The following is a 27,789-nucleotide window of genomic DNA, read 5'->3' on the forward strand; positions in this document are numbered from 1 at the left end:
AAATCTTAAAAAAAAAAAAACTGTTAGTTCTATATCATCCAGCTTTTCTGGATATTTGTAGCAGAGGAGTCTTCTTATCTCAGTTATCCATCTTGCTAAAAGAGCATCTGGGTTCTCCAATCTATTTCCTACATTAACCCCATAGGAGTAATCACACTAAAATGCAAAGATGGAACTCCTCTTTAAAACTCTTCAGTGGATCCTTACTCCTGAGCACAGCATTCAAAGTCCACTATTATCCAGTAACTGCTTATTTCTGGAATTCCATCTCCTTCCACTCTCCCACACATACTTTTTGCTCCAACAACTCCTACTTACAATCCCTAGACGTCTCCTTGTTACTTCATATTCCTGTGCTTCTAAATATACTGATTGCCCTCATCTTTATCCTGCCCTCATCCACCTACTGAATACTCAGGGTCAAGTGTCTAACTTTTACTGCAGCCATTCCTGACCCATCCAAGTTTGATCCTCTTCACTGTGAAATGGCTAACATTCCTTGAGCTCTTCATATGCCATGCATTCTTTTTTTTTTAAAGATTTTATTTATTTATTTTACAGAGAGAGATCACAAGTAGACAGAGAGGCAGGCAGAGAGAGAGAGGGAAGCAGGCTCCCCGCTGAGCAGAGAGCCCGATGTGGGACTCGATCCCAGGACCCTGAGATCATGACCTGAGCCGAAGGCAGCGGCTTAACCCACTGAGCCACCCAGGCACCCTGCCATGCATTCTAATAATTCACTTAGTCTTAACAACAACCTTCTGATTTGGCTATTACTATCCCCATTTTCTAAATGAGGAAACTAAGGAAAGGTCAAGCAATGTATCCAAGGACACACAGTTATAAATGGCAGAGCTGGAATTCAAATACAGGCAATCTGTCTCCAGATCCTGCTCCGTTAACTGGCTCTCTTAATATATACCTTATTGCCTTCTACAATTATATCTTGGATTATGGTTATAAGTGCATTTATTAAACACTTCAGTGGCATATTTATATACTAATCTTCCCAACTATACCGCCTTGAAGAGAAAGAACCATGTTTTTATTCTTTTTGTAGTTCCAGTGCCCAGCATACAGAAGGCCCTCAATGGTTACTAAATTAATGCATGACTGAAGGAAACATCCTCATAGCCACTGCTTTAGTCCAGCTTCTCTTCATCTCTTGCCTGAACATCTAAAATAGCCCTCTAGCTGGACTCCCTTCCTTGTTTTTATTCACCTCTTCCCTCCATACTCCAACCAAGCACATTATGATGATGTCATTCCACTTACTTAAAAATCTTTAAGGGCAGGAGTGCCTGGGTGGCTCAGTCAGTTAAGCATCTGTCTCTTGGGGCGCCTGGGTGGCTCAGTCGTTAAGCGTCTGCCTTCAGCTCAGGTCATGATCCCAAGGTCCTGGAATCGAGCCCCGCATCAGGCTCCCTGCTCAGCGGGGAGCCTGCTTCTCCCTCTCCCACTCCCTCTGCTGTGTTCACTCTCTCTCTCTCTGTGTCTCTCTGTCAAATAAGTGAATAAAATCTTTAAAATTTAAAAAAAAAGAAAAAGAAAAAGCATCTGCCTCGGTTTCAGCTCAGGTCATGATCTCAGGGTGGTGAGACTGAGCCCTGTGTTGGGCTCCATGCTGGGCATGGAGCCTGCTTAAGATTCTCTCCCCCTCTCCCTCTGCCCCCTCCCTTAAAAATATCTTTAAGGGTTGGGGCGCTTAACCTTAGTTGGTTAAGCGGCTGCCTTCAGCTCAGGTCATGATTCCAGGGTCCTGGGATCAAGCCCCGCATCAGGCTCCCCACTCAGCAGAGAGCCTGCTTCTCCTTCTCTCCCTCTGCCTGTTGCTCTGCTTACTTGTGCTCTCTGTCAAATAAACAAAATCTTAAAAAAAAAAATTTTTTTTTAATTTAAAAAAAAATCTTTTAAGGGCTCTGCATTATCTACAGGATAAAGTTCCAAATATTTAAAGAATTTACTTATTTATTTATTTATTTATTTATTTGTCAGAGAGAGAGAGAGAGAGAGAGAAAGAACACAAGTAGGCAGAGTGGCAGGCAGAGGCAGAGAGAGAAGCAGGCTCCCCACTGAGGAGGGAGCCCGATGTGGGACTCGATCCCAGGATCCCGGGATCATGACCTGAACTGAAGGCAGTGGCTTAACTGACTGAGCCACCCAGGCGTCCCAAGTTCCAAATTCTTTAATCACGACACACATTCCCTTTGTGATCTAACTTCCACAGTCCCTTCTCCTCTCCCTCCCACTCCAGTCCAAATTTCTATCAATATTTAACCCCTGTCAGTCCCTGAATAGGCCAAGAGTCTTCATGCTTTTGTACATACAGGTTCCTCTTCCTGAATGGCCATCCCCTCCTCCCTGATGAATTCCTATTCTTTTCAACATATAGCTCAAATTCCTCAGCTTTCCTCCACCCTTAGTTATCCCATTCCTATATTCTGTTGACATTATGCATTCACCTCACTTACCACTTTGTAATGTTATTTGGTAAGGCATTTGTCCAACCAGCTTGTGGAATCTCAAAAGACAGGGACCATGTCTTATCCATCTTTTTTATTGTATTATCTTACAGAGCACATGCTCCAAAAATGCTCATTGAATTAGTGGAATGCTATTTGACAAACATATCCTATATCCTACACTCAAAAAAACTCAGCTATAAATGAATTCAAGGGTAATAAGCAACTCATCCAGATTAACTGGAAGTTAGGCAGGAGTGGAAATATGAATGGACAAAAACAAATACCTCCTAAATTCCTGCTGCTCAATCCTGAATTCTATAGAATAGAGATGGTCCTCCAATGGCAATTAGTTGGTGAGGTTATCTCATTCTGAGTTGTTTCCTACATTAGTATAATACATAAAGACACCCTTGGGGTGCCTGGGTGGCTCAGTGGGTTAAAGCCTCTGCCTTCAGCTCAGGTCATGATCTCAGGGTCCTGGGATCGAGCCCCACATCGGGCTCTCTGCTCAGCGGGAAGCCTGTTTCCCTCTCTTTCTGCCTGCCTCTCTGCCTACTTGTGATCTCTGTCTGTCAAATAAATTTAAAAAAAAAAAAAAATCTTTAAAAAAAAAAAAGACACCCTCAAACTCTGGACTATATCTCATTAAGGATAAAAAGTTGACTCATTTTATACATTTTAAAGCAAATCCTTAAAGATGAGGGGAATTCTTGTCCTTTTACACTACAATCACATGATTTCATTATGCATTAGTCCTAAATGCAATTTAGGCTGCACACATAGCAAACATTGTCTGCCAACTGAGTAATAAACCAGAACTACTTGTTTGTCACAGAAAGAGGAAATTTTTAAAATGTATAATGTTAACCCTAAGTGAACAGGGAGGTTGGGTAGGATTACAGTGAAGGGATAAATGAGGTACTATTCAATTTCTGCAATGCACTTTTTTTTTTTTTAAGATTTTATTTATTTGACAGAGGGAGAGATCACAAGTAGGAAGAGAGGCAGGCAGAGAAAGGGGCGGAAGCAGGCTCCCTGCTGAGCAGAGAGCCCGACCCCAGGATCCTGAGATCATGACCTGAGCTGAAGGCAGAGGCTTAACCCACTGAGCCACCCAGGCGCCCCTATGCAATGCACTTTTTTTTTTTTTTAAGGTTTTATTTATTTATTTGACAAAGAGAGATCACAAGCAGGCAGAGAGGCAGGCAGAGAGAGAGGAGGAAGCAGGCTCCCTGCTGAGCAGAGAGCCCGATACGGGGCTCGATCCCAGGACCCTGAGATCACGACCTGAGCCGAAGGCAGCGGCTTAACCCACTGAGCCACCCAGGCGCCCCTGCAATGCACTTTTAACACTAAAAATTTTTTTAAAGTTCTGCCAGTTTAAAACACTCATTGGCCTTTGTCTAGCTTTTCAATTGTTACCCATGGTAGAAGAAAAAGAACTGTCCTAAAAGGTCTTGGCTCCTCTTTCTTTCTTACTAATATTTTATTTATTTATTTGAGAGCGAGAACACAAGCAGTAGGGAGGGGCAGTGGGAGAGGGAGAAGCAGACTCCCTGCTGAGCAGGGAGCCCTCCATGAGGCTTGATCCCAGAACTCTGGGATCATGACCCAAGCGGAAGGCAGACATTTAATCCACTGAGCCACCCACAGGCACCCCAAGGTCTTGGTTTCAAGTTCAAAGGCAGTGTAATTTAGAATGATCACTCTTGATTTCAAATCAAGACTAAATGAAGGGGCACCTGGGTGGCTCAGCGGGTTAAGCCTCTGCCTTTGGCTCAGGTCATGATCTCAGGGTCCTGGGATCGAGCCCCACATCGGGCTCTCTGCTCGGCAGAGAGCCTGTTTCCCCCTCTCTCTGCCTGCCTCTCTGCCTGCTTGTGATCTCTCTCTCTGTCAAATAAATAAATAAAATCTTAAAAAAAAAAGACTAAATGAATTCTTAAAATTCATTATTATGTAATATATATACTTAAGTCTTACCAATGAGACTTAAGTATTGCTGTTGTATATACAACTGACCATTGAACAACACAGGGGTGAGGGGCACTGACCCCGGCACAGTCAAAAATCCACAGTAACTTCTGACCTCCCCAAAACATTATTCATAGACCACCGCTGACCGGGTGCCTTACTAATAACATAAACTGCTGATTAGCATATATTTTGTACGTTATGTGCATTATATACTATATTCTTAAAATAAAGCTAGAGAAAAGAAAATGTTAGGAAAATCCTAAGAGAAAATACATTTACGGCACTGTAATGTGGTCTTTGAAAAAAAAATCCACTTATAGGTGGACACACAGAATTCAAACTCCTGTTATTCAAGGGTCTACGGCAGCTGCAAAGGTACCTATCTATGTCTGTGTGTGCTCCATTTTTTTTTTAATCAATGGACCAAGACTGTCTCTAAATTTAGAATAAAAGCTCCACAAGAAAGAAATCTTTGAATATTTCATTCACTAATGTCTCCCAAGGTCCTAGAACAGTGCCTGGCTGGCAGAGCAAAGGCATTCATTACATACTTGTGAATATTGCTCAAAATGGTTCAAATACTGTAACAGTATATGCAACCAACTACAGCTCCTTGAGAAGTAGCCTTCACACAATGTTGCACAAATCAACTGATACTGGGGACGCCTGGGTGGCTCAGTTGGTTAAGCAGCTGCCTTCGGCTCAGGTCATGATCCCAGCGTCCTGGGATCGAGTCCCACATCGGGCTCCTTGCTCATCAGGGAGCCTGCTTCTCCCTCTGCCTCTGCCTGCCATTCTGTCTGCCTGTGCTCGCTCTCTCTCCCTCTCTCTCTCTGACAAATAAATAAATAAAATCTTAAAAAAAAAAAAATCAACTGATACTGTATCCAAACGCAAACTGACAATGCATATAATAAAACAAAACATTTTACACAAGAGTTCTTAAGGTCCTGAAGTTTAAAGCTTGCCAAGAAACTGGCAAAAAACAAAAATGTCACCAACACAACCAAAATTTTCAACAAGCACAAACTCTTACACTTATTTCATAGACAATTCAATTCTAAAAGAGCCATGAGGCTTCAACAACTAAATTTTAAGAATTTCACTTAAAAACCAGTGCATTTACTACAAAATTTAATTTCCAGTATTATAAAGCAGGCTTGACCTTTCTTTTATCAATTGGCCTAACTAGGCCAAAAGAATATTGCTAAGCAATATATACCTCTGAATATACCTAAAATTGCTAACTCTATTGCTGTTTCCCACTCAAAAACACAATGTAAATACTTATAAAACTGGTCTTTAGTTTTCCCTATTAAAAGCCATCATGAGCATTTAACTGGGAATCAGACTGTGTTTATTGGGTTATTTATGGGGTACCCTTTTGGTACTTGATTATCTGCTACTCACTCATGATGACGATTAGCTGGTTACATTTTTTTTTTTTTTTAAGATTTCATTTATTTATTTGACAGAGAGCGAGAGAGCACAAGCGGGGGAGCAGTAGAGGGAAGGGAGAGACAGGCATGATCCAAGGACCCTGGGATCATAACCTGAGCCGAAGGCAGATGCTTAACCAACTGAGCCACCCAGGTGCCTGTGGTCACTTTCTACTCTGTTTTGGGCCTCAGTTCTCCCTTCTGTAGAATGAGGGACCTGTGTTAAAACAATGGTTCCTCGCTGTCTTTTTCAACCCTTTGAGAATCTGGTGAAAGCTATAGGTGACCTCTCCTTAACAATGCACATACATGTGTATATAACAATTTTATGAACAGCTATTTATAATACCAAAAGATTGGAAACAACCTAAATGTCTACCAACTGATGGTTAAGTAAATCGTTACAGCCATTCAACAAATTCCTTGCAGCTCTAAGTAAGATAAAGAAACCTTTCATATACTGATATGAAAAGATTTCCATCATGTATTGTTACATGAAAAAAAGCAAGTTACAGTGTATACAATATGCAAACTTTTGTGTAAAAAGATCAAAAACTATACCTGAATTTTTATATATAAACATAAACTGGAATAAACGAGAATTTTGATGTTCGTGGAAAATGAGTAAAGGGGTAGGAGGAACCTTTCCATTGCATACTTTGTTATATTTTTGTTTGCATTATGTCAATACACTGCATACTAAAATTTTAAAGTAAAAAAATTGTATATAACTTCCAGAAGCCCAGGCAACCCACTGAAGCTAGAAGATAAATCCCAAACCCTGCTCAGCAATATTCTTCTATAATGACTTGACTTAATAAGTCTTTAATTATATACACTCACACAAGAACATTTAAGGAAAAACATTTTTCATCACAGTCCTCGTAAACATATAAAGTAATTGGTGGATACTCAGTGATTCAATAGATCCTAATTTGGAATCTCATTTTATATAATTTTCCTTAATTATGATACACTTTATGACAAATTTCTTCAAGGGAAAAAGTTTGCACAAATTCTTGAGCCATACTCCCTCTCATGGATCAAATTTCAGACTATTTCACTGAGAAGTCCAGAATTTAGAAATAAGAATACAAATTTCTATCCTATTTGACCATATGATCAATAGTACTAGTACGGAGACATGAGAAATGCTTTTCTTTCCCATAACCTCAGAATTTGAAGCAAATTAAAGAGCATATGAGAACATCATACAGCACCCATAAATTAGATGACCTCTGAGGAGACCTTCTTGCCTGATTTGAGCAGCAATCAGATGGAACTGGGTTTTCATCCTTAAGGCAAATTATTTAACCTCTCTGGGTCTCAGTTTCATCTGTAAAATGGAAATAAAAGTACCTATCTCATAAGGATGTTGTGGAGCTTAAAAGGAGTAACAAGGAACACAGAAAATAAGACTTAGAAATAAAAAGTAAGGTATCCTAGGACAGTGGCAGGTGTCTGCTCAAATCACAACAGACTGCATTCTGGAACCTGTAGTTTCTGGGGACTGCACTTTCATACACAAGCAACGCCTTCTTTTCCCTACTGAAAATAACACATGGCAGAATTCCCAACACAGAAAGTGCAAATATCTGGCCTTTCCTAATTATGCTTCTTGAAAATCTCCTAGGCAAACATTTCTTATCAAATAGCTGTAGATGTTGTATCAATTGGATGTGTCATAGAGAGTCTGAAGTTACAAGAGTTTTGTTTTGTGGTTTTTACAGGGCACTTTCTATGTCAAGCTCAGCACCAAAGAGTGGCAGGCTATGCAATGTAAAGAAAGGCAAGAAGTTTAAAGCAACAGTTCGGCAACAGACTTTTAACTCCCAGGATGATAGCAGGAAACCTATACTGCCATAGAGGTAGAAGCAGCCCCTGCCAACCAATCTCCATTTATGAAACTTTTATACCCCATCCAGTTTTGTTTTCTTTTGTTCCAGCACTACAGGATCTTATTAACTTCTGGAATTATTATAAATATAATTAACCCTGATTTACTGCTTCCTCACTATGTGCCAAGCTCTGTTCTAAGCATGCATTTTTCAAGACTTTGTGAAAGCTGCACATGTGAGTTCATTCTCTCAACCTACTTTACACTCAAGTCTGAAAAGCTCCCTTCACATCCTCAAGTGCAACCCGTCCCCTTAATTCCGGATACTCCATACCTCTCACTGATCCATTCAGGCCCAAGGGCCACTTCTTTACACGCAGTTCGCCCCCCAGCTCCTCACCCAACACTAAACCAAGCACTTCTCCGATCCTCCAGGGCCCCTGCAAAGTCCGGAACCCTTCTCCCACACACCATTCCAACCTGGCCCTAACTTGTTCCAAGAATGCTGTTTCCCTCCAAACTTCTGACTTCCGTAAGGCGCGGGATCCCCTCACCGCCGTTCCAAATCCATTCCACCCGTACTTCATTCTGAAGTTCAAAATTCACAAACAGATGCACCTGGACAGAGCCCAGTTCCAACCCCACGAGAACTCTATACGGCCGCTCGAGTACGGCCTGGGACCCCCCCCCCACCCCCTAACCAGGCCAGGCCGGGCGCGCTCGGCCTCGCTCCGGACCCCAAGGGGAGGAGGGGAAGCTCCACCTGGCTCTGCGGCCCCGGCGCGCGGCTCCTGCTCCGGCCTGGGCCCCGCGGCGGCCGCGCCCCCGTCCCGGCGCGGGCGGCAGCGCTCCGGCTGGCCGCGGCGGGCGCGCTCGCCCTGCACCTCCGCGTCGGCCTGGCCGTCGTCGCGGGCCCGACGGCGGGCCCAAGTAGGGCCGCGGGCTCTGCAGCGGGGGCAACCCGGGCCCGCCGCGTCGGCGGCGCGCTGGGCGCAGCCTCGGCACAGCGAGTGGCCGCACGGCAGGGCCGCCGCTTCCCCCGGGGTCTCCAAGCACCCGGCGCAGCCCGACTCCTCCGGCCGCGGCGGTGGCGGCGGCTGCAGCAGCGGTGGTGGCAACACCAGCAGCGCGGGGCCAGAGGCTGCGCCCGGGGCCCCAGTCTTGGCTGCCGCCATCTCGTCACAGCGGCCCCGTCGGCCCCGCCGACTGAGAGCCGCCGCTGCCGCCGCGGAAGAGGCCCGCGTACTCGGACCTGCCGCCGCCATCTTGTTTCCCGTTTGAAGGGAGAGTCCGTTGCGAGGGAGAAGAGTAGAGGGCGGGGCAGCGCGGCGGGCGGTGCTGGCTACATATTTATGAGGGGGCGGGGCTCCAGGGAGCCCCGGCCGGTTTTCTCCGGGTCTGATTGGCGAAAAGCGGAAGCTCATTGATATTTATGAGTTACCCTATATGCAGTCTTCAGCCTCGCCCTCCAGTCTGCAATTTCCTCTTATTGAACCAGATGAAGTTGAGGACTGAGGGGATTTGGAAATTCTGAGCGATATTAAACTTTATGAAGTAATTACATGTATTTATCCTGCAATACCCTGATAACTAAAGCTAAAGTGAGTGGGGAATATGTGACTTATCCAGAACCTTCCCTCAGTGCTTCATTTGATGTGAAGGTACATGTTGTGACCAGGCCTACTGTGACCAGCAACTACCAAAAATAACAGCTTCTTGTCAGTCCTCATCTCCATATCCTCCCTCTCCACATCCTTCCCGGAACTCCCTTCCCTTGTCTGGCAAAACCATACTTTCCTGGTTTTTTCTCAACACCTCAGCTCTTTCTTACTCTGTTGAGCCCTCCACCTTAAATGTGGGTATTCCTCTAGGCTCAGGCCTCAGCCCTCTTCTCTCTTTGGATGCCACCTCACCCTCACCTCACACTTTCTTCCAGCTGAAACCCCCAAATTGATATCTGCAGTTCAGACCTCTTGACTCCAGCACCGTATATTCAACTACTTGATGGAAACATAATCTTGGATGTCTGGATTCCTCATATAAAAAACTAAAGTCACTGTCTTCCACCCTACTTCCAAAACAGCTTATTTCTTGCTCCCCATATCCTATTAAAGGTACTATCCTCCCAGTTCCTCAAGCTCTAGACCTAGTGTTCTTTACTTTTCCCTCATCTCCCACATCTGTCAGTTTCTTATTCTCCCAACAAGATGACTATTTTCCCACCTATCTTCTCCTCTTCATCCCACTCCCACTGCCCAGTTCATGTCTCATCATCTCTCACCTAGATTAGTGCAGTAGCTCCTATAGGTTGTCTCCCTGCTCACAGCCTCTCTTCCTCCAATCCATCCTCTACAGCTTCCTAAATGACATCTGTGACCGTGCCATCCCTGCTGGGGTTAGTCACCAAATGAGGTGCTCAGACTTTGATGCCAGCCCCCTTTCTAGATGCAGAGGGGATGGAGGGGGAAAAAAATGGCTCCCCTCTGACAGACGGTTCTACTGTAGCAATTCTCCTGCCATTTGCTTTCTTTGCACAAGGTAGATCCAGAACAGTAGGACATTAAGCAAATGGCATTTCCTGTTGGGAATCTTTATAGGAAAGCATACATTCTATAAGGAGAGCAAAATCCAAAAAGCAAGATGATGGAACGGAGAGCCTCAGAGGCCCTGGCTTTTCATGAGACAGCCTGGAAACAGTGTCAGAACTGGTGGTAAGCCAAAGTGATTGGTGGAAGTCAGAGAGCAGGAAAAAGAAAGTCAACTCCCAGGATGAGAACCAGATGGCTAAAGCACATTCAAGAATTGAAGAAGAGTCTTTGGGTAATTGAAACAAGGTCTTGTGTGCACAGAGGCCCAGTCTTCCCGGAATTCTGGCTAGCACAGAAGTATGGCTTCAGCTGGACTGTCCTTTATCTAGGGATCCTCCTCATTTCACTCCCCAGCTGAGATTCTTGAATATGCTTTGCCCACATTCTGACAAGGAGGCCTGTGGTCCAGAGATCAAGCCAACTACAGTTAGAAATGGGGCCCTTTGTTGGGGGGCGGGGTGCGTGGATGACTCAGTTGGTCAAGCGGCCAACTCTTATTTTAGCTTGGGGCATGATCTCAGCGTCCTGAGATCAAGCCCTGCTCAGGCTCTGTGCTCACTGGGGAGTCTGCTTCAGGATACTCTCTCTCCTTGTGCCCTTCCCCAGCTTGCTTGAGCATGCGCATGTGCACAAATGCTCTCTCTCTCTCTTAAAAAAATAAGGAAAGATGGGGTTATGGACATTGGGGAGGGTATGTGCTATGGTGAGTGCTGTGAAGTGTGTAAACCTGGCAACTCACAGACCTGTACCCCTGGGGCTAGTAATACATTATATGTTTATTAAAAAATAAAAAATAAAAAAGGAAAGAAAGAAATAGGGCTCTTGGTCTGGGCTCACTCTTGACAGCTTGGGGCTCTTAATCTGAAGCCTATTTACTATTGGAAGAACTGAACCATAGGCATTCACTTCGCTTTCTTGGATACAAATAAAGACAGAAAACTCCCTTTTACAGAAGGAAAAAATAAGCTATCTGAGTAGCACTGGACCAACAGCCAGGAGATCAAGGATCAGTCCTGGCCCGTTATGCCTCTCATTAACTCACTGTGTGATTTCAAACAGGTAACTTCTCTGTGAGCCTCAGTCTCCTCATTTATTGGAATTCAACAGTTCTCAACCCAGGATGCACCTCAGAAAGGCACACACACACATACAACAACAACAAAGTCCCACCTCAGATCTACTGAACCCCAAAACTGAAGATGGAATACCAGCAGGTATATTTCCTTAATGCCATAGGAATTCTTATGAACACTCCCAGATAAAACCACTACAACAGATCAATTCAAAGGTCTCTTTTAGCTCTTCCATTCTAGAAGTCTGACTCCCAATTTCTCCCAGTCTCTTCTTTCCTTTATGCCGTTGCCAGAGTAATCTTACTAAAGCAGTAGCAGGGACAGAAGGCAAAGCAAACCTAAGAAATCTGGAGAGTTGTTCACTGTGTGGGAAAATGAGGGTGATAAGGATGATTCTAATGTGGTAAGTCTAGGAGCCTGAGATTATGATCACAATTGACAACTGACAAAAACAGAGTAAGTGGAAAGGAAAAGGAAAGATGAGGGCATGGTAGACATTTTGCTTTATTTTCGTTTACCACCAGTGTTTCAAGTCCTTCTTACTTGGGGGAGTGCCCCATTCTATACAGTATCTGCAGTATAGCTAAGACGAGGGAAGCTGAAGCAGGGAGATAGTCTCCCTGGCCCCCAGTGGCTAGAAGCCGACATATGACCCAGGCTCGGCCACCTAGCCACACCTCTCTAAACTTTGAATCTTCAGGGAATGACACGAGACCTACTGGCAAGTTTAGAATTATTCAGAGCAACAGAGACAGCAGGTGTCTAACCACAGTGGGTCCCTCATAGAGGTTGGGAGTATGGGGGTCCCTACTGTAGTGATGATGGCCATTATGGAATGGAATGTTTGTTCCATTCCAATGGAAAGTTTGTTCCTGAGGCACAAACTTGGTTGTGGTGCCTGCTGCCTGGCCTTCCTAGGTTACAACCCATTTTCCATATCCAACTCTCCAACCTTCCTGTCAACTCTGTATCCTTCCAGTAAATTCTCTTTTTTCTTGAACTTCTCACAATTTCAGGCGTTTGCATCCAAGTACTCTGACAGAGATACTGGTCTGTTGTTTTTTAAGTGTCACCGGAAAATGGTTGACAAGGGTGCTTTCTAAGTACAAAACCATGTAAAAGCTTAGACTGACAGCCTAGAGTAGAATGCGCCAAAGCTGCCTGTGTTCTTGTTTCTAAGCTCCCACCTGTATCACGGAGCACCAAGGGAAGAGGGACTCACAGATTCACTTTGGTGCAGTCATCAAAGATGCCAACTGGAACAGTAGCAGTACAACCTCCATATCAAGGCTCTCCAGTTGCTTTTGCTCTGCCACTCCTACCATATTTTCTGGGGATTGCATTGCTGCCCAAATTCCCTGCTCTCCTTCTCATAATGCGCCCACAGTTTCACCTCACCCCTAACCCTCCAGCACTCCTCATACACATCACTGTAAACCTCCCCTTGTCCCAGCAACCAGAGGCTCCAGCTTCTTCCAGCTGGACTGAAAGACTCAGATGTGAAGCAAGGCCATTCGGCCTCCTTTGGGGGGAAAGGCTCTTTCTCCCTGCAGGCCCAAGAACCCCTTCTTGCCAGCCCAGGTGCTGAGCCCATCCTGAGACCTCACACATCTAGGGAGAAAGAAGGATCAGACCATACCAATGTCGCCTCTCCCCTACCCTCCTCATCTCTTGGGATGACATCCTCTTCCTGTTTTCTTCCTCCCTCAAACCAGATTTCCCCTTGAGATGTGGAATCTTCCCCTTCCCTTTAAAGATTCTTGCTACATTCTTAATAATTATTCATCTTCTGTTACTTCCCTTTTGTTTTGGAGAAAGGAGTGGTTCTTTTGTAAAGCTAACTCTCCTGTTATCTTCCCCCACCTCCTCCAGACTCTTTGTAAACACTCTACAAATACAAACAAGCCTTGGTCCCTGTACTCCTGAGGTCACAGCCTAACAGAGAAGCAAAAGTATAAGTAAATAATTACAACAGAAAAAAAATTGTAACAGAATTGCATGCTCTGTAACTGAAACACATATAGGGTAATGAAGAAGCAGAAAGCAAGAGGGAGTGGGAGGAAGGTTTCACAAAAGAGGGGGACATTCGAGCTCTGTTCTGGAGGACGAGAAGTTCACCAGGTAGACAGAGAGGGTGGCCTTCCTGGCATTCCTGTGTGGGACTCATAAAGAATTCAATGTGTCTAGAACACTGGATTGGACATTAGGCTAGAAAATTAGAGAATAATAGGAACTAGAATTTATTGAACAACTACCACACGCTAGGAACATGCTAAGCAATGATATTCTATCTCATTGAGACCTAAAATAACCCTGTGAGGTATGTATGATAGTCTCTCCATTTTACAGAGAAACTCAGGCTATTGGGGGACTGTTGAAAGATTTAACATTTGGACCACAGGAGTAATGTGGATGTGTATTTTATAAGAATAACTCTCAATCCTATCCTTATCAGTGAGGGATAAAAATAATCTAAGCAGCCTTCCTTCTACCCCCGCGGAGTTGGGAAATCACTGGACAAATCGCAGGTACCATTCATTTATTCAACAAATCTCTTTTGAGCACCTGTTATGTAGCAGATAATACAGATGCTGAGAATTCAACAGTGAACAAAGTAGGCAAGGTATGGATGCTGAGCCCGTTTGGCTGGGCCAGCTTTAAGTACAGTATTTGGCACATTCCAGATAACGTGGAATGAATGAATGTTATCCCCTTAGTCATGCCTTTAATGTTTAGCAAGGTTCAAGACACAGTGCACTGTCAGAAAAGAAAAAATTCTCTTTGACAAACAAGCACATTTGTGGAAAACAAAAATAAAAACCTATAAATCTAACCTGGAATCAGCAACTGCTTTCACTCTGCCTCTCTCTTCCCCTCCCTCCCCTCCTCCTCTCTTCCCTACCCTCAGAGTCCCTCTTCTTTTTCCTCTAGGCTCTGGCCCAAGAATCCAAGCAACCAACATCAACTTTGATTTAGTTATGAGGTTTGGGTTTTGGGGGGTTTTTTGTTTGTTTTGTTTTGTTTTTTGTTTTTTGGAGGTGGGGAATAGAGGTGGCTTTAAGAAGTCCTTTTAGGTTCAACATGTAGAGAATAGGAAGTAGGCAAATGGCCCTCCCCACCCTCACTTTGAGTGAAACAACTAAAAGACAGCCCTTTCTCTGCTAGTACGGATCACCTATAACAGTGTAAATCACATGTCTTAATCTAGCACAGTCTGTCTCTTCCCCCCATCCCACCAAAGAAATCCTTCTATTACCTTCACTTTGGCTCATGGCTCTACTCCAGGAAAAGAGTGAGAGGGAGAAAAAAAACAAACAAACAAAGCCATTTTGTCATAAATAAATGGATAGGTAGTTATACTGACCAGAATGAAGAATTTGCCTCAGAAAAGAGCACTGTGATGGGAGCAGAAGAAGTCAGGGGACTACAAAGCAGCCTCCCAAAGATTGGCTGGTTTGTAAAGAAACAGATAAGGAAGTGGGTTCAGCTGGAGGCTGAGATCAGAGAGCCTGATCTCTCTTGTTCCCCTATATTGAAGGAGGATAGGATTCTATACCAATCTACCAGTGACCAGTGAGAAACCTGACTAGCTCTCTTCTAGAATGATCATTGTTCCACAGTTCTTTGTTTACTAGGCTCTGGGCTCGGCCATATCTCTCCCTCGGAAAAGCCTACCGCCGTCTCCCCGACTGTGATGCTGCTGAGCGACCACCAGGGGGCAAACAGAGACTACTGAGCTCTGGCCACATCGCGTCATCTAGTTTCCATGGAACCAAATTCGGAATGTCAGAGCTGGAATCTGGCTTTAGATATCATCCAAGGCTTCTGATCAAATAAATTCGTTTACAGAGAAGAAAACCAAGGTCTAAAGAAGAGGAAATAATGTGTCAAGGCCACATGATAAGTTCACAGTAGAGTCGGAACCAGAAAAGAAGTCCAGTCCTATAAGCGCTCCACCACACGAAGCTTTCTCCTGTCTCGTATTTAATTCTAGAATACACTGGTTTTTAATATTTTTTCCTATGAGAAGGACTTGTATCTCCAATGAGACTGTAAGCTCTCGGGGCCAGGGAGTGTGTTTTGGACCAGTCTGAACATCTCCTCCAGCACCTAGCACGTGGCTGTGCGGGTAGCCTACACCCACAGACGGATTTCAACAAATACTGTGAAACTGCTGTGTGGCAGGCCCAGCAATGATGCCTGAGAATACAGAGAGGAAAATTTACTGTCCCTGCCCTCAAGGAGCTCGCTACGTAAGGGAGAAGGCAGCTATGTCAATACACAACTGTAACTAAGGGGATGAGTTTTTAACAGTGGTGCGGGCAAAGCAACAGGGAAGCACAGAAGAGAGAGCGACTATCTGGATGGGATGCAAAATTGGGTCCTAAAGAAAGAATGAGAACTCATCAAAAAGGAATGGGAGTTCCAAATAGAAGGAACAGCAGAATACGCCAACACACGGAGATGTGAAGACATGGTGTGCTAAGTGAAAATGATTGCTTCCGAGTAGCAGGAGGAGAGTAAGAAGTTAGAACAGGGGGAGGGGGAATAGTAAATAAGACTAGAAAGGTAGTTTGAGACTAGCTATAGCATTGATGTCTACTCATTCATTCATTCATCCATTTGATAAACAGTAAGAACCCATATGTGCCATGCAGCACTGTTGTAGATAATGATGGTGGTGGGATGATGATAATAAATGAAGTAATAATAATAATGACAAAAATATTTATGTGGTTAAATTCCAAGGACTTGGAGTCTTAAGTCTAGGGTTCACTTCTCACATGAATCAGATAATCTAGGTTAGTATTCTATCTTCCATTTATTTTCATTTATTTAAAAAAACATTCAGCAGGGGGCGCCTGGGTGGCTCAGTCATTAAGCATCTGCCTTCTGCTAGGGTCATGAACCCAGGGTCCTGGGTTCAAGCCCTGCATCCGGCTCCCTGCTCAGCGAGAAGCCTGCTTCTCCCTCTCCCACTTTCCCTGCCTGTGTTCCCTCTCTCGCTGTGTCTCTCTCTGTCAAATAAATAAATAAAATCTTTTTTAAAACAAACAACAATTTAAAAAAACATTCAGGGGCACCTCACCGGGCTGGCTTAGTGGGTGGAGCATGTTGACTCTTGATCTTGGGGTCATGAGTTTAAGCCCCACGTTGAGTGTAGAGCTTACTTTTAATTAATTAATTAATTAATTTTAAATTCAGTAAGACTGTACTATGTGTGGGCACTATCCTGAGGAGCTAGGAATTATAGCAGTGACCAAGAATTAAAGCCTTGACTATCACAGAGCTTTCATGCTCGTGGAGGAGGTAGACACAGACAAGTGAAGAAATACATCTTAGGGGCACCTGGGTGGCTCAGTCGTTAAGTGTCTGCCTTTGGCTCTAGTCATGATCCCAGGGGTCCTGGGATCAAGCCCTACACTGGGTCCCCCCCCTCTGTGGGAAGCCTGCTCTCCCTCTCCCACTGCCCCTGCTTGTGTTCCCTCTCTCGCTGTGTCTCTCTGTCAAATAAATACATAAAATCTTTTAAAGAAAGAAAGAAATACATTTCAGATAATGATAAGTGACACATAGGAAATAAAACCAGGCTGTAGAATAGAAAATGACTGACTGGTAGGGGCCAGCCATAGATAGAGATACCTCACTGGTTTTTGAGCTGAATGAAGTGTCAGTCAGAGAAAAAGCTGAGGGAAAAGCATTTGGAGCAGGAGAAACTTCAAGCAGAAACTTCAAGCAGACCCCCTTCAGGGGCCAGGCAGCCCAGTGTATCCCAGGAAACAAAAGAAGGCCAGCGTGCTTGAGCATAGCTCACACATTCCTGTCTCTGGGTGGATACAAGGCCTGCCACCATCTGGCTGTAAGAGCCAGTTAGATGGCACTGTCCTCGGGTACCCTAGTCACATCATCACAGACCCACGGGGAGAAGTCTCTGAAGACAAACTGCTTTGCAAATGTCCTCCTGAGCATGGAGAAGGCAGGACCATAAGTCCCATAGTCCTCTGTGCTAGGTTAGTTAGGTCGCCTACTAGACAGGAGGCTTCTGGTCGGTATCAGACTTTAGGATCTGGACGAAGGTTGATCCCACTTGTGGCTTCCGAAGACACTTGTCCACACTCAGTTTCCCTCATGAGAGCCCTGTGAAATTAAGGGCTATGTCTTCCCCCCCATCATGGTTTCCCAGCGCTCCCCTCCATCAGAATCTCTGTTTGCAGGCTGTCTGGGAAGAGAGGGGCCACTGAGATGGAAAAAAAGACTTAGAAATGTTCACAAAGCCACATTAAAAGCCCATACAAATAAATACAGGTGAACCTCACATTCATTCTGCAAACATTTATTTAGGCCAACTGTACGCACAAGATCTGGAGATCCAAAGGAATGTGTCCTAAAGTAATAACAGGTTTTAAGTAAATATTTGTTATATGGATAAGTAACTCCAACCTGGCTGAAGAGTGGGAGTTCAATGGGGATTGTTCAGTTCATAAGAAAATTAACTTTGGCAGCTTCTTTAAACAAGACTTTCCTCCCAGTGTACCTAAACTGGACCAGGCTTCAAAGACTCAAATCTGTTCACACCGTTCAGGGCATCATCAAGTAAAAGCAGTGTCCTCCAGCTGGCTCCAAGGGCTCAGGGGAGCTGAGTGTTAAGTTCTCGGGAATTTTGCAAGCTGGTTGTTAAACATGATCATTCTGAACATTAAATTACATAAACTCGCCAATAAGTTATATTCAAAACATTCAAACTCTTCAACTCTTAGCTGAATCTGCTTTTAGAATCTTACTTACAGAATTAAGTGGACTGGGTTAATAAGTCTTTCCTTGACACTAATCTCTCTGATCTTTATCACTACACTAATTTTACATAATCAAGCAGACTGGGCCCAAGAGGAGGCCTTAGCCACAAATAATCTCTGGCAAGAGGACTATTTGAAGGAAGAAGGATCCTCTTCAACAAACCTTTATTTAGCAGCTATTGTGGGAAATGCTGGGTGAAGGCTAGGGAAGACAGGAATTCCCTTTAGAGGAGGTGACCGGAAACCGTTGATGATACAGTGTGGTAAGTGGTAACTGCTCTAATGGAGATACAGAAGCATGGAGGAGACAGCTAACTCAGACACCACAAAAGAGACTTCAGCAAGAAGTTGGCCCACAAGCACCAGCGTCTGTCTTGTTCTCTACTGTGTCCCTAGCACCTAGCACAGTGCCTGGCACAGGGTTGGATGAATGAAGGAGGTAACGATTTTGATCCTGGGAAAATAAAGCTGCCAGATAAGAGTGGGTAGAGGGAGGGCATTAGTGAAGTACATGAGGAAGTATGGGGGCGGGAGGGCCAAAGAGCTCAGTGCATTTGAAGAAAGACAAAGTTTAACGTGGTGCGAGGAGTCCAGGGGCTGGAACCGATAAGGATGCGAGTATGGAAGAGGGTTTCTTTGTCTCAAGTCTCTGCAGAGCTCTGAAGAAACAAAAAGAGTTGGCTTTTTCTGCACAGCCCTAGGGGGGAGCTGGGTGCGATGTGGGGAGTCACAGAGAACCAGATAATCAGTTAAAAAACTTTCTAACAGAGCTGTCCAATAATGCAATTGGCTGGCTCCCTTGGCAGGCAACGAGCAAGTTCCCTAAGAGGGAAGAAACAGGTACTAAACTTGGTGCAACAAATTATTATGGGTAGATACCTTTTTTTTTTTATTAGATTTTGGAAGAATCTATCAAGTCTCCTTTCTAAAAGGACAACCCTCTTGGGGCACCTGGGTGGCTCAGTGGGTTAAAGCCTCTCTGCCTTTGGCTCAGGTCATGGTCCCAGGATCCTGGGATCGAACCCCACATCAGGCTCTCTGCTCAGCAAGGAGCCTGCCTCTCCCCACCTCTGTCTGCCTCTCTGCCTACTTGTGATCTCTGTCTGTCAAATAAATAGACACAAATCTTCAAAAAAATAAAATAAAATAAAATAAAATAAAAGGATAACCACCTTAATGAACAACCATTTCAACAACAATTCTACAGAAGATGCAGAGATTTCCCTCAAGGGCTTGTTTCTTATGTCAATCATTGATTAAAACCGACAGCAGTAAGCACACGGAAGGCTCCCCCATTGAAGAATAAGATCTTTTCAAACCACTGAGGTCTCCACTCATTCATGAAGCAATTATTTCTTTGTGTGTCAGGGACCTTGCTAAGTGCTAGAAGTACAGATATAAAGGAAAAAAGGACCCTGCTCCCACAGTACTGAGTAGAAACGCAAAGAAATATTTACTCCAAAATGCAAATACATATTTACACTCCAGTAGTTGCTATACAAAGTGCTCTGGGAAACACAAAGACAAAAAATTTATTTGTTTTGATTTGAGGAACTCTGGGAAGGCCTCAGAGAGAAAATCACTCAGAGCTGACTTTTGAAGAGTTAAAAGGAATTCACTAGCTAGAGGAGGAAGGAGATGGTGCAGGCAGAAGGAAAACACATACAAACATATGAAGGTGTGAAAATGCACAGACGGTTTGGGGAAGTGAGTGAGTGGAGTGCAGGGTGGATGGGATTGATAAGTAGGAAGCAAAATGTGCAGCCTTGAATCCAATGCTACCAATTTGGGATTTTAGTCTGAAAATGATAGGAGGCCTATCATTTTTTTTTCTGTTACTTATTCAATAAACTTTTCATTTTTTTTTCCATTTTGGAAATCATTTAGATTGATAGAAAAGTGACAGAGAGAGTACTGAGTTCTTATCTAAGAAGCCTATATCCTCCACCCTACTTTCCCCAATGCTAACATCTTACATAGCCAAGGAACCTCTTCCCAGACGAAGAAACCAAGATTGGTACATAACTATTAACTAAAGTATAGACTTGGTTCACCAGTTTTTCCGCTAATGTCCTTTTACTGTCCCAGAATCTGGTCTAGGATACCACATCGCATTTAATGTGATCTATATATTTATTTATTTGCTTCCAATAATGGATTTTTTAAAGATATTTATTTATTTGAGAGAGAAAGTGCTTGTGCTTGCACACACAAGAGCATGAGTGGGGGCAGAGAGAGAGGAAGAGAAGCCGACTCCTGACTGAGCAGGGAGCCGGACACTACATGGGGCTAGATCTCAAGACCCTGAGATCATGACCTGAACCGAAACCAAAAGTCTATTGCTTAAGCAACTGAGCCCCCCAGGGGCCCCTCCAATGATGGATTTTAAGGAGAAAGTGATGTGATCAGATTTGTCAGTAGAAACATTCAGCAAAATTCTTAGGGCACATGTGAGGAAAATACATTGGAGGGATCCAGATTAGTGGAAGCCTCGCTTAGAAGCTGCTGGCAAAGCCCAGGTAAGGGATGACAATGGCCCCAACTCTGGGAGCAGTGAGGATGGAGAGGAGGACTAAGGTGTGTTTGGGTTTCAGGGTAGAGATATTTCCTGAAGTAGAATGGGCAGGACATAGGACAAGCCAATCTTAATTCACCTCGTCCATCTAAGACGTGAATAAATGTGTACAGAAGACTTTAAACAAAGATGGAGAAAGGAAAGATCTCTGTCCCAGATCCTTGGAATGAGATTATCTCTGCAATGAAGCCCTACACTCAAGTCTGAGCTCCCCAAAAGCCAACGCAAAAAAGGGAAGCATGATGACATGCTTCCTTATAGCTGTCATTATCGGTTAGAATCAAATATACTCAGGGAAGACAAAGAGACTGGCCAGATTGAAGTGGGAGAAATTAAGTCTGGAGGGCCCCTGGGGGTAGATCATGGTTGTCCCTGATTCTGAGAGCCCTGGGGAAGCTCCATCTCTGGGGACCCCTGGTTCTTCCCAGTGCCCTTTGTTCGGGGGCGGGGGGGGGGGGGGCGGATAGCCTGGCAGCACAGGGAAATGGCAAGCCCAGCCTTATTGTAAGAAGATATCTTTACAACCAGCCAGCCAGAAGTGTGAGAAGCTGGAAAGGATTCTCTACCAGGGGGGCATGTGGCTCAGTATCCCATCACACCTCTTCTTCTCATCCTCTCCCCTCCCCTGCTCACTGGACTTTCTAGGAGCTCTGCAAGAGAAGCTGGGCAGGAAGTTGAGGTCCAAAGCCAGATGGATGAACTTAATCAAAATGGCCCAGCAAGTTAGGGAGAGAGCTGAGAGAAGGACCCTGCCGTTTTGACTTCAGATCCTGGGTATTTCTTATCGGGAAGGCTCAGGAGTCCTACTAATTCATGCATTCATTCAACACAAGGAATAGAGCACTAATCATGGGGTTGTGGGGCTGTACCCACAGGGAGCTCACCTTCTGGTGATGACACTTTGACAATGAGTTCTCCGGGGAGAGGACTGAACTTGGCCATCGCTCTCAGGGAGGTGCAGATCTTACATGCAGAGACCAAGGAGAGATCATATCCTGCTTCAGGAGTGAGAGGGGGAATAGCAGAGGAAGACTTCCAGAGGAAGGGCCAAGAATCCCGCTGGACTGGATTTCAACGAAGGCACGGAGCGCATAAAAGGGTAGCAAGGGGAACTGGTAAGGTCATTCCAGCTGCCTGGAATTATGACCCGCTCTTTTTTGAGATGTGAGTACTTTGACGTTCATTATCTCATTTCATCTTCGGAAAAAATGTGGAACGTATTAAGATCCCCATTTTAGATTCCGAGGTGGCACGTCCAAGACCACAGAGTTAAGAATGGCAAGTGTCCTGATTTCATCCCCAGTTACGTGCACGCACCGCCCAGCCCTGAGCGCCTTGCGGTTCCCGCAGCCCGATTCCCCTCTCCTACCACGACATCTCATCCTTCCCCACCCGAAAGTTCCACCTGAAGCCTAACTGGGTTGCGCCCTCCTGCGCCCTGGGCGCCGCGGAGAGTCAGGGGTTAAAGCCCGTGGTCCGGGTGGCCCCTTCCCCCTCCCCAGCCCTCTCGCCTCCTCTCGGCGCCGAGCCTGGAGCGTGCGTCCCGGAGACCCGCACGAGAGAGGAGGGGAAAAGTGGGCCTGTTTCTCGGGTGGCCAATCCACCGAGCCCGCGGTGCCCCAGAGGAGGCGCCAGTGCTAGGCCAGCGCCAGGCCGGGGCTGCCTGCTTCCCGCGGCAAAGTACAAATGCGCCCGAGCGCGGCGCCTGGCGCCCTTGGCGTGCACAGCCGGCCCGTGCTCAGCCAGCCCCCGCGGCCGCCGCGCCGTCGCCGCCGCCGGTACCGCCGCCCAGCCGGGCCCCAGGACCCCGCAGCCTTACCCCGAGCCCACCGAGCAGAGGGCGCCGGGCGCTTGTAGCCGGCGCGCCCGGATCCGCCCGCTGGTCCCGCGCGCCTCGCCCAAAGCTGCGCGCTCTGCAGACCCGGTCCTCCCCGTCTTTCTCCACTTCCCCTCCATCTCACCTTCTTTGCTTTTATTGCTTTCCCTTCTAGCCGCACCTTCCTCCATCTCTCCATCTCTCTCTCTCCTCTTCCCTTGTTCTCTTTCCACCTTCCTCTTATTCCCACCTTGGACCTCCCTTTCTGTCCTCACCACCTACTCCACCCTTCTCTGACTCTCCGGTATAGAGGCAACCCTCCCTGGGTTTGCGGGCTGCTTTGTGCCCCAGTGCCTCAGTGTCTTCATCTCACTTTCTCCCGACGCCCCTCCTGGCTCAGCGCCTGGCGGCCTGGCCCTGGGGGAAGGAAGGATGGTTCCCGAGGTAAGGGTCCTCTCCTCCTTGCTGGGACTCGCGCTACTCTGGTTCCCCTTGGACTCCCACGCTCGAGCCCGTAAGTAGGGGTGGTTGGGGCTGGGTAGGCAGAGGAGGGTAGGCAGAGGAGGGATTTGAGCCCCTGGGATGTTCGGGGAAAGTGCCAGGACTCTCGACCCCAAACTGTTCTGATAGCCATGTGGGCAGCACCTGTGGGGGAGAGTGGAGACTCCTCTAACGACCAGTATGGGCTGATGAGTGTGGGATACTGGGGGGACTGGGGGGGGGGGGGCTTGGCAAAACTCAGAGGGGGAGACTGCTGCCCTGGACCTGAGGATGGGGGTACTGAGGGCGGTGGGAGAGAGGGCAGGACACTGGGTGTGTGTGTGTGTGTGTGTGTGTGTGTGTGTGTGTGTGTGTGTTGGCTGCTGGTGGTGCTTCACATTCTCGAGAGAGAGCTGGGCATGTCTGCCTACACGGGTGTGATGGAAGTGATGGAGATGTAGACTACTGCTTTCAAAAGAAGCCCATGGAAAGAAAGAAGAGCTAACTAGATAACCTCATTTTGTTACCCCCTGTGATCCTCACAACACTCCCATGAGGTGGGTACTGTCATTTGCATTTTACAGATGAGAAAACAGGTTGACAGAAGAAACTTGCTGAAGTTTTCAGAGCTAGTAAGCCATCCAAAGCATGAGCTCTCCAATTCCAAATCCTCTGCTTTTCCCCCCTGCCCCTCAGCATCTGGAAGGAACCCTGATTTGGAGTTTTAAGACTCCAGGAGGCAACAAAGGCACAAGGAGATACACCAGTCTTCACAATCCCTGATCTTTTTTTTTTTTTTAAGATCTTATTTATTTATTTGACAGAGAGAGAGCACAAGTAGGCAGAAGCAGGCGGGGGGTGGGGGCGCAGGGGAGCAGGCTCCCTGCTGAGCAGAGAGCCTGATGCGGGCGATCCCAGGACCCTGAGATCATGACCTGAGCCGAAAGCAGATGCTTAACCCACTGAGCCACCCAGTCACCCTATCACTCATCTTTTTAATACCACCAGCAAGTGGAGGGTACCTCTCTAAGCCTCAGTTTCCTAATCTTTAAACTGGGAGTTAAAATCCCAGGACTGTTGTAAGAATTAAATTGGAGAAAATATGTCAAGCAACTAGCACCAGCAACTAGCTGGTGTCATTAAAAATATCAGTCTCCTAATTCACACTCCTCCACTTAGACGCCGTGTAACCTCAAACAGTTTAAATCATCTCTCTGAACCTCAGTTTCCCCCACCCCTGCAAAAGGCTGGTGGATGCCCTCCCCATCCCCAGTCTCTTGGAATGCTTGAGGATGGAAAACAAAACCAAAAATTCACTTAATGAGAAGGAAGGAGCTAAGTTCAAATCCTAAAATACCTGATAAAGAAATGGAGGACAAGGAGGGGTAGGGGTCTGCTCTAGGTTACGCAGCACGGGGCCTGGGATGAAGACCCTGGTTTCCCAAGTTCCAGCCTAGCGCTCTGTCCTCTCCACAGCCCACCTCCCCCTTTCTTTTGCTGCCTTTCTTTTGCACGTGACTTTCTGGAGCTGGCGGGGCTGGATTCTGTTTCATTCCTGTCTCTGCTTGTGAGGGCAGGCTGCGTGTCTGGTCGTCTCTGGGCTGCCAGCAGCATGAGACTCATAGAAGTCCTTAGTAACGAGTAATGGAAAGAACTCAGTGTTGGGTTCAAGTCCTGCCTCTGGCCCTCAGCAGCTGTGTGACTTTTCCTACGTCACAACTTCTCTGAGCCTCAATTTCTTCATCTGAGACACAGATGCACCTGGAACCCAAAGGGTTCTTGGGAGGATTCAAGGAGGTGACCGTGTTAAGTTAGCCAGCACAATGCCTAGTACTCAGTAAATGTCTCCTCCCCTTCCTTGGGCCCTGAAGGTTTCCTCCTAACACTTACCCGTTGTTTCTTGAAAGGGACTTACCACAGAATGCCCTCCACACCTGCCTCCCTTCCTCTTGGCACAGCCTTCTTAGCCCCCAAGGCTTTTCTCCAGGCATTGTTGCCCTGGCTGCATCTGTGAAAGATGTCCCAGAATCAGATCATTGTGCATGATTGCTGATGTCCTACCCACACCCGTCTTGTCAACCTCCCACATTTTGCCAGCCCTTCATCACCCTGCTGGGTTACACTTCTTCCAGCAAATTCTCCCTGGCCACCCACGCCCCTTCCATCTCCTTCCTCCGTGCCTCCACTGGCCTTCAGGCCACCTCTCCCGGGTGCTGCCAGAATTCTATCTCCCCTCCAGCCTGGAGCTTAGCTCCACACACGTGAGAAAACAACTCAGAGCAGACTTGGATTAAGGGGAGGTGGACTGGCATTCAGAAGGGCGTGTTCAGATTCTGGGATGTCAGTGCTGAAAGAGCCTTTGAAAATCATCTGCTTCTACCTGCAATTTTGCTATCCTTAGAGTTAAACTCAAGCCCAGGAAGTGGGAGAGACTTGCCCAAGTTCATACTGCAGATTTATTAACGAAAAGAATCAACAGATGTGTCACTTATTGGTTGTGCCCACTGGGACAAATCACTTCCCTCTCTGAGCTTCACTTTGTCTAGTGCTGACTCTCCATGAATCTAGGAACAATCCTATTCTAGCATCACTTGCCAGGGTCCTATTTGGGGGTCTCTTAGGAAGGTCCTTGTCTTAGTTCAAGTAAGATCCCAGGCCTGTCGCGCCTAAGAAATCTCCTGGTGAAACCTCAGGTGCTTTCAGAAGTGGTGCCCGCAGATGGGAGTTCTCAGGTCTGTATCATGTCAGACTCCTGAGGGCTCAGCCCTGCAGGATTCGAAGGCCTGTGAGCACACAGAGCCGTCTGCTCCTCGGTTACAGTGAGAGGCTGTTCCAGCAAAGGTTATTCTGTCCTTGGCTCTGTTTCCAGCCACAGACTGAGTTCAACCTGGACGGAGTCTCAACTCTGGCCATGGACTGAGTCCCGATCCTCAAAACTGACCACAGATAGAACCCCGATTCCAGGTCCATGACCTGGTCACTGACTGATACTAATCCCAGCCCCAGGCGGAGCCACGGACATGCGTGATGTTCATCAGTCTGGGCACCCATCCCTCTGGAATGAGAACCTGCGGAGTATCTTGACTCCCTCTCCAGTGCTCTGCCCCTATGTCAGTGCCTCTCTATTGTGCACTTCCCTTGCTAATTGGTCCCTCCCACCCCCACCCTTAAAGTATCTGACATGCTTCTGCTTTCTCTTCCCTCTGGCTGTCCAATCCTGCTTTCAGGAGACAGTTATCAAGTAAAAACATCAATCTCTATGTCCTCTTCAAGGATTATGTGTATGGTAGGAATCGAAGCTTCTGTCCTCAGGTGACAGGATGCCAGACTGCAGAAGTAGAGATGGGGCAGGAAGGGAACTCCCATTGTGTGAGGTGACACAGAGGACAAACTGGAATCAGAAGGTCTGGGCTTCAGTCTGGCTCTGCTACGCATTCCAACTGTGACACCAGACAAGTTGTCATTCTCTGCCTCTTAGTTTTCCCAGCTGTTAATAGAGTTGGTTGACCCAAACAGATCATTGTTGAGGACCGGTCTGGCTTTAACATCTTGTGATTCTAAGACTCTAAGATCCAGAGATGCTGTTGCCTTGATTCTGAGTCTGCTCTGGACTTTGGAAAAGGAATTTGGGGGCGTTTTGATCTACAGCCTTGTCCTCCTCTCCTCCGACACCAGAGAGCATACCTAGAAGGCCTAGAATAGTGAGTGTGGAGGGAGACCCACCAGTAGGGACCTTGCCCTGCTGTTCAGCTTAGTTGCTGTCCAGATGTACATGGGGGAAGGTGGGCACCTGGGTGGGTAAAGTCTTGGCATCTGGCTCCAGGCAGGCCCCTCCCTGGGTGGGTCTAGGTGGTTCTGCACCTCCTCTCTCCCACCAGTAGAGGTCTCTGTCTCACTCACTCGCGGAGCTGGAGCAGGGCAACAGCTGCACAGTTGTTCCAGCCGTTGCACCTGTTCCAGGACTGCCCTCTCAAGTTCCCCCAGCCACTAGCCATGGCGCCGGCCTCTGGGAGAATCCTTTGGACTCCCAAAGAGAAGGAACTGGCGTGAGCGCGGTGCCCCTGGGAGGTGCAGTGCCGAGATCATTTCAGGGAAGCCCCTAGACAGGATCCTATCTCATACCAGGGAAGGCCGTTCCAGTCTTCTTCTGATACCCATTCTTATAGTCAGGATTCTTCCTTAGGGCTCACCTGGATCCTTCCGTTTGCAATTTAAAGCCTTTTCTCCTGGTCCTGCCCCTTTAGGGGAAAGATATTCCCATAAGCAGCCTCCCAGATCCAAAGACGGCCATTGGAGCTTGTGCCGGCATAAATCAATGATCTTGGGCGATTCCTGACCCTCTTCTAGGATTGTTCCACATCTGTAAAATAAAGGATTGGACATCATCTCTCAGTCCCTTTCTAAGATACTCTGAATCTAAATGCACGTGTCCAAGGCATAAGAGAATGTAAATAGTCTCATCTCTGCCCTCCCCCCACCCCCCGACCCTTGCCAGTAATAGAGCTGCCTTTCCTGGTTTGAAATTGCTCTCCTTTGAGGTACTTCTGTGCTCTTGAACATCTGTCATGTGCCAGAGAAGAGGAGTCAGGTTCAGAGAAGTGAGGGCCTTTTCCCTTGGTCGCCCAGCTTCGCTGCTGAAGACCTGAGGTTTTCACTTCTGATTCCCTCCCCCACTGAGTGCCAGAGCCCAGAGCAGAGCTTATGTCTGAGAGGGAACTATAAATAAATAAAGTATTGTTGTGTGG

The 27,789-nt window shown here is 46.5% G+C and overlaps 2 protein-coding genes across 4 annotated transcripts in view; one reads left to right on the plus strand and one right to left on the minus strand.

Annotated features, from left to right (window-relative positions):
* RNF169 (ring finger protein 169) overlaps positions 1-27,789 on the minus strand; it is a 104,870-nt gene that overhangs the window by 76,619 nt on the left and 462 nt on the right. The window contains exons 2-3 of one of the 2 annotated variants that reach the window (XM_047690996.1): positions 27,235-27,404; positions 24,960-25,052 (exon numbers count right to left, since the gene is read on the minus strand). In XM_047690996.1, the coding sequence (XP_047546952.1) occupies positions 24,960-25,052; positions 27,235-27,404 (263 nt within the window). Of the gene's footprint in view, positions 1-8,481; positions 9,007-24,959; positions 25,053-27,234; positions 27,405-27,789 lie in introns of those variants that run through there. The other variant, XM_047690995.1, reaches the window with a different exon arrangement.
* Positions 22,395-27,789, plus strand: part of CHRDL2 (chordin like 2) — a 29,947-nt gene continuing 24,552 nt past the window's right edge. Inside the window, exon 1 of one of the 2 annotated variants that reach the window (XM_047691003.1) lies at positions 22,395-23,078. In XM_047691003.1, the coding sequence (XP_047546959.1) occupies positions 22,997-23,078 (82 nt within the window). In that variant the 5' untranslated portion in view covers positions 22,395-22,996. The remainder of the gene's footprint in view (positions 23,079-27,789) is intronic. The other variant, XM_047691002.1, reaches the window with a different exon arrangement.

Source organism: Lutra lutra, chromosome 10 (genome assembly GCF_902655055.1).
Source record: "Lutra lutra chromosome 10, mLutLut1.2, whole genome shotgun sequence".
In the NCBI taxonomy this organism is placed as follows: Eukaryota; Metazoa; Chordata; class Mammalia; order Carnivora; family Mustelidae; genus Lutra; species Lutra lutra.